Raw genomic sequence first — 7,344 nt, forward strand, 5'->3', positions numbered from 1 at the left:
CTAGACGCTGAGAAAGCGTTTGATATGTTAGAAATAAATTACCTTAAAGCTATTTTACAGCACATGGGTTTTGGTCCGCATTTTTTAAATTCAATAGCAGCCATCTATAAGGCCCCAAAAACACAAATAAATATTAACTGTTTAAATCAGAAGAGAAATATTTGTCCAGGGGTACTCGTCAGGGATGCCCCCTTTCGCCAATTTTATTTGCCCTATCGTTAGAACCCCTTGCTCATGTGGTGCGCTCAGATCCTGAGATAGAAGGAATAACGATAAATGGAGTTTCTCATAAGATATGTCTTTTTGCAGATGACACGTTTTTTTCTTTAAGCAATCCCCTACATTCTCTTACTAAACTAATGAAAGCAATAAATACCTTTAGCAAATACTCAGGGTTCACAATAAACATGTCTAAGTCGGAAATTTTTCCAATATCTGTTCCTCCAGATGTCTACCAACAAATTGCAAGTGTGTTTTCCTTTAAGTGGGTCCCTAAAACATGGTGTCATTTGGGTGTTCATTTGGATGGTCACATTCCCATAACGTTGACAAAACTCTTTGAGTCAAACTATAAGCAACTTTTTATGACAACTTGAACCAATTTATCTAACTGGTCTAAACTTAATCTCTGTCTTTTGGAAAAAATTGATTTTTTAAAGATGTTTGTTTTACCTAAGTTTCTCTTTTTGTTCCAAAACCTCCCTATTCCAATTCCGGATAAAGAAATGAAGGCTTGGCAAAAGCACATAATCTCTTTTTTGTGGCAGAATAAAAAGCCAAAGATCTCCTTTCATCTACTCTCTAAACCAACAGTGCAGGGTGGGTTGGGTGTACCAATCTTAGACAAGTACTATGTGGCGGCTCAACTCCGTAATATCTTGTTATATGCCAGAAAGGAATGCCATATACCCTGGCTTCAAATTGAGTCATCAAGTATCCTCCCCACTTCTCTAAACGAGTTTCTGTGGATTACTAAATCAGACAGAAAGAAGGTCCAACTGAGTAATCTTTATTTACGCTTTACATTGGAGTTTTGGGATAAATATAGGGCTTCTGTTGTTTAACCCTCAACGCCAGTAATGGCTTTTCTAGGACAACCCTGGTTTCCTTCAGGGCATGCACCTTCAAATTTTAAAATTCGGAGGCAACAAAAGATTCTCAGGCTTACTGATGTCACTATAAACGGCCGTTTGTGCTCTCATGATCAGCTGGAATCTAAATTTAAAATAAATGTGCCTTGGTATGAATACTATCAACTGCATAATGTCTTAAATAAAAGTGATTCCAGTGACACTAACAACAAATCAGTTTAACGCGTTTGAAAAACTCATGCAGAAAGAAAGCACAAACTTGAGAGGGGCAGTTTCCAAACTATATTTCTTATTAAACCAGAAAAATTGGTCATACTTTACAACTCAACAGAACTCCTGGCACAAGGACTGTGCCATTCAGATCACAGAAGAGCAATGGTCTAAACTTTGGACCTCACTACTACGTGAGTCAAAATCTACTAGCTTTAAATTGCACCAGTACAAAATATTGTCCAGATGGTATTTAACTCCACTTACTTTAAGCCGTGCAAAGCTGAATTCCAGTCCTCTCTGCTGGAAAGGCTGTGGCGACACAGATTCCTTCTTACATTGTTGGTGGACTTGTCAAAAAGTTCAAGCATTCTGGAATGAAGTAATAGACAAAATTGAAGCCATAACAAATGAAACCATTCCTCGTACTCCTGAATCTATTCTTAATTTTTGGCCATTTAATAATTTTTCTCCTCTAAAAGCCGAACTTATTTCCTTATTGATTTTGGTGGGGAAAATCCTGCTAGCAAAACTCTGGAAAGTTGTAAAAATCGCATCCATAATGCTCTGGTTCCAAAAGGTGTGGGACATTGTAATTCAGGACAGAATAGCCTCTCAACTCCTACTCAGTGACAATCCTAGAGCAGGAGAAAAAAATTAATTGAAAAATGGTATAACTTTTTGGAATTGATTAAAGAAACATCAAAGAAATGTAAAATGCCAAAGAAATACTTGAACTTTGTTTTGTATTGATATGCGTATGGGAAAGTGGAATCTTATGCAATGACTTCTCTTGTTTGGCTGAGTATTATAATTTTCTTTTAAATGGTATTATTTAGTTATGTAGTTACTATATATCTTTTCTTTTGCTCTGTGTATGTATATATATACACACACACACTTTCTTTTTACTGTTCATGTTTATGATGAAGTTTTAAAATATAAAATTTTAAGTGTTAAAAAAAAGGAGTGTGACTAATTAACTGCAAAATGGCCTACATCTTGAACTCCTGTTTCCATTACTCCCCTTGATTCATTAGTACAATTTCCAGCTATCTGCTTTTGATGATAGAGCTCAGGCACATTTGCCATCGTTAGGCTTATATTAAAGCTGCTTTTGCTTTATCTACCATGAAAGGCACGATGCCGCATATTTGGCCACAGCATGATCACTATGTATTTATGAAATATGGAATTTGGAGGCTAGAAAATCTAGTTCAGGGGCGGCCGAACTTGCTTAATGTAAGAGCCGCAAAGAATAAATGTCAGATGTTTGAGAGATGGATGGAAGGAAGGAAGGAAGGAAGGAAGGAAGGAAGGAAGGAAGGAAGGAAGGAAGGAAGGAAGGAAGGAAGGAAGGAAGGAAGGAAGAGGAGGGAGGGGAGGTGAAAAGAAATTAACTTTAACTTTAAATGCATTCTCCAAGCTGCTGGCTGGCTTGGGTTGGAGAAGTGATTTAAAGAGAGAAATGCCTTCTCGAAGCCAGCCAGCAGGCTGGTGGGGGCTTTAAGAGCCACACAATATGTGTGAAAGAGCCACATGTGGCTCCTGAGTTGCCATTTGGCCTCCCTGACCTAATCCATCTAGGGTTGTCAGGTCTCAAGTGCTCCCTAGTGGGGGGATTTGGGGGGCATTCAGAGGGGGAGTGAGGCTGTCCTCAACATGATGATGTCACGCAGAATGATGCCATCATGCTGGGGATGGAGCACCTTTTATGCACCCCCCCCTACTTTCCCCAATCATGACTGTTGTGGAGAGAGGAAGGGAAAGTGAGTGTAACCTGCTTTAAGACTCCTTAAGGTAGAGAAAAACAGTATATAAAAACCAACTCTTCTTCTCCTTTCCAAAATATGTAGCTTACTTGGTCTGCTGCTATAAAGCATGTTGATGACAGATAGCTTTTAGAAAGAGGAGGTCTTCTGGTATGCATACTGCAGTTGTAGTACACAAACAACGGAAAGTTTCCAGATGGTCACAATGAGATGCCGATCCCTGATTTTAGGCTGTCTCCATCAGATGAAGTACAACTGGATATTAGTCCTCACAAACTGGATTTTCTTTCTCTTTAGACACACGATACTGTTATACAGAACACATGCTGGAAGCCGGTGGGAAAAGCATATCTGTTACAAAGCGCTGTGCGCGTCTGGAGCACTGTCTGTCTACCGGATGCCTAGTTTTCCCAGATGGACTGAAGGTGAGGATCCAAACTATTTCATCCAAATTTATTTTATTCAATTTTAGCCCGCCCTTCCTGTAGAATAGGCTCAGGGTGGGTTACATCATAAAAACAGTCCATAGTAAAAACAGTAAAAAACCAATTTAAAATATAAAATCTAAGATTACAAAGATTAAGATGACAGATTCTGCTTCACAGATGTGACCTATTGTCCAAGTCCAGCAAATCTTGTAGCGCTGGGATGGAGTGAGGGGGGGGGAGGCCAGTAACAAGTGACGCCCACCGCCTCAGCTGAAAGCCTGGCGAAAGAGCTCTGTTTTACAGGCCCTGCGGAATTGAAGCAGATCCCACAGGGCCCGGATCTCCAGGGGGAGCTCATTCCACCAGGCAGGGGCCAGGGCCGAAAAGGCCCTGACCCGTGTGGAGGCCAGATGAACATCTCTAGGGCCAGGTATTACCAGAAGTTGTTGGTTTGCTGACCGTAAGGACCTACGGGGCTCATACAGGGAGAGGCAGTCCCGAAGGTATGCTGGCCCCTGGCCTTATAGGGCTTTAAAGGTTAGTACCAACACCTTGAACCGGATCCGGTACTCAATGGGTAGCCAGTGCAGTTCACGCAGCACAGGATGGATCCGTGCCCATATAGGTGATGAAGTCAACATCCGTGCAGCAGCGTTCTGCACCAGCTGGAGTTTCCGGAGGAGGGTCAAGGGCAGCCCCACGTTGATAGAGTTACAATAGTCTAGCCTGGAAGTGACCATTGCATGGGTTACTGTGGCTAGGTTGTGGGGGTCGAGATACGGGACCAACTGCCTGACCCGCCTCAGATGGAAAAAGGCCAATCTGGCAGTGGTGGTAACCTGGGCCTCCATAGTTAGAGAGGCATCCAGAAATACCCCCAAGTTCCTCACCCTGGATGTGGGCATCAATGGAGTCCCATCAAAGGATGGGAGCCTGATCCCAGCCCCCTATAATCTAGATGCAGCACCTCCGTCTACGATGGATTCAGTTTCAGCCGGCTCTGTTGCAACCACCCAACCAGCCATGGCTTGCAATGCTGTGTATTTGTCACTGTGCAGGCTGCTTAATATGATAGCCCGTTCTCTCACAACGCACACTTCAGTGATAGCACAGAGTTATGATGCTGCCAGTGAGTCACAAGGATTTGTTTTTGTGGCTTCTTAATACTCAGAATATTTAGCATTAAATGAAAGGGGGAATGTAAGACAAAGAACATCATGTGAAGGAAAAAGTGACTCCAAGTAATCAATGCTCCACAGAGGATAAAATGAAAGGGGAGGCAGTGGAAGGTGGAGCAAAAGAGAGTACAGAATTGTTTCCACCTGCCTGAAGGCATCCCATGTGAATAGGCTTGTGGAAGCAGTAAAGGCACTGCACGGGCTATACCACAGAAAGAGAGAGACTTTGCTCTGATGAGGTGAGTCCTCGGCTCTTGTAATAAGAGCTGGGAATGTCCAGGAAACAGTAGCTGGTCTGTGGCTTTGCCCTTGTCTTAAATGGGTCATGGACTCCTAATTATTATTATATTTTAAATGGGAAGCCTGAAGCTGACATTTGTGCTTTTAACTTCAGTAGTGAATTTCTCCTAATTGCCCCTTCCCTATATAAAAACTTCAGCAATTGCTGTAATAATTAGGTTAGGAACATAAAGATACGATGGGAAACAAGTACGAGGGGGAACCTCCCTGATGGTTTGTCTTTCATCTTGTATAGCTATCAATGTGGTCAGACCTTTTTATGGTATCTGCTTGTTGCTTTGAGGGAGAACTTGAAAAAGCTGTTTGATGGAAAAAGCCAAGCAGAGAGCACTATGAACAATAATTATAAGTATGTTTTTTTATGTATTCATAATATATTTGTAACTCTCGTGCTGAGAAAGTTAAATATGGAAGTTAACCCTTTAGCCTTCGATTTATCGCAAAGAACCATAGCTAACCATAGTATAGATTGCATTTAGGAATTATGTGTATGCAAATACAGGCAGGTCAGTGGTGATCTCTCTCTTTCTCTTTAATGAAAAGACTCCTTGGGAGGGGCAATTTAAATCAAAGGGACAGTGGAGCCTGGGCAGTTTACCTTTTCCATACTCATGACATCTCCAAATTGCTTCAAAGGTGCTTTTAGATCCCAAAGAGGAAACAACTGCCCAGGGAAAAAATTCAGAGTGTAACAAAGTCAAGTAGGTAAAGGTTTAAACACCCTTCCCATGCCATGCAGCTTTTCTGGCCTGAGTTACCTCTTTCTGGAAAACTAGCTTATACAATGTTCTTATTGTTTGCTGAAGGGGTCTTCAAACTTAAGAGCACTTCTCCAAAGATGTCTTGTTTTCTTTCAGATCTGCACTTCTTGCTGCGAAGGAAACATCTGCAACTTGCCATTGCCCAGAAATGCAACTGATGCAATATTTGCCACAACAACCCCCATAAACCACACCCAAAGACATTGGGAAAATGCATCGGTGGTGATGTCATTTCTCCTGTTCATCTTTGCTGCACTGGTGTCCTAGGATTAAGTTGCTGGTTATGCATCAAGGATGAAAATATTTATGCATAAATATTTGACCTTAATTTAATATATGTTTCAAATCTTACTTTTTTAACTTGCATTTCTAAATTTACTTCTGTACTTGGTTTTAGCCTTGAATGGTTCAAAAGCCATACTTTCTGATTTGTGCATTTTGAAAGTGGGGGGAAGTTTGTTGTCTGTCAGTTCTTTGAAGGCAAAACTTGTTTTGGTCCTCAAACATATATGAATATCAGAGAGAGATCACATGATCTGGTCCTTCTGATATTCTGCCCAAAGGAGGTATTTTGATATAGTTCCATTTCTGTATGAGAAAAGGAATAATATCTCTGCTAGATGGAGTCCATCGTTCGTAGTTTTTATAAGCATTTTTACTAAATATAATTTTCCAAGAAATTCCTGTTTGCTAGAGGTGCTTTTACGTAATTTTTAATGGATTAAGAGATGAATCTGACCCATTAGTCAGCCAAGGCTGATGTTCTATTCATGCTTAGTCCTGTTGGGTTGAATGGACATTCCGTCTGAGAAAACATGCTTAGGATTAAAAATGTAAGAAAAGAAAAGAAAAGGAAAGGAAATTGAGAGCCATGTGAAAAAAATTACTGTTTTTTTTTTTAGGGAAGGGCAGGAGAAATGGAAAAATAGGCAGTACTTCCTGATCAAATTTATTTAACTACTTTAATGAGATAAAATGTGTCATTTATAACTTAGTTTACATTTAAAATCTTACTATTTGGCATATTTATGGAGTTTAATATATAAACGCTTTAGTTTTTTTACAAGCCAAATTGCAAATATATCCAGTAATTAATTGAGACAGAACAGCAAAGTGTTGTACCCTCTTCTCCCTAATCACATGAATTTTAAAATGAAAAACAAAGGTGATGATAGGAAACATTTTATAGTAAATGAAAGGGATATCATTTGGATATAAATGCTTCCATATGGCGGTTTTGCTCTGCTTTTGTGTCTAATCTTATCTGCTTCCTGTGTTTTTGCCTGCTTTGCTGTGATCTTTTCTTCAACCCAGCTTGGGTGCAGTCTTTTTGCAAAGATCGCCTTTGCACACTATGTGGATGAGAAAGTGTGCATTTTTGTAGGTCTCACCCATATCGGTGACATCTTCTTTTTACCAGACCCTTGTGGCTGCTATTTCAAACCTCCCTGCACCTCAGATTTCCAGACTTTTAAAAAATTGACTTATCACAGTTGCATGAAGCTATAGAATTATGACAAGTTACCAATTTTAAACTATGGTGATGTGACAATTACTGGTTTGGAGACCCTATTCAGTGTAGTGGTTAGGAGTGCGGAGTCTAC

At 40.4% G+C, this 7,344-nt stretch overlaps 1 protein-coding gene across 1 annotated transcript in view; it reads left to right on the forward strand.

Moving 5' to 3' along the window:
• LYPD6 (LY6/PLAUR domain containing 6) overlaps positions 1 to 6,591 on the forward strand; it is an 89,336-nt gene extending 82,745 nt beyond the window's left edge. Inside the window, exons 4-5 of the mRNA XM_060257096.1 lie at positions 3,371 to 3,498; positions 5,837 to 6,591. Coding sequence (XP_060113079.1) covers positions 3,371 to 3,498; positions 5,837 to 6,007 — 299 coding nt within the window. The 3' untranslated portion in view covers positions 6,008 to 6,591. The remainder of the gene's footprint in view (positions 1 to 3,370; positions 3,499 to 5,836) is intronic.
• The last annotated feature ends 753 nt before the right edge of the window (positions 6,592 to 7,344 follow it).

Source organism: Heteronotia binoei, chromosome 16 (genome assembly GCF_032191835.1).
Source record: "Heteronotia binoei isolate CCM8104 ecotype False Entrance Well chromosome 16, APGP_CSIRO_Hbin_v1, whole genome shotgun sequence".
NCBI classification, from domain to species: Eukaryota; Metazoa; Chordata; class Lepidosauria; order Squamata; family Gekkonidae; genus Heteronotia; species Heteronotia binoei.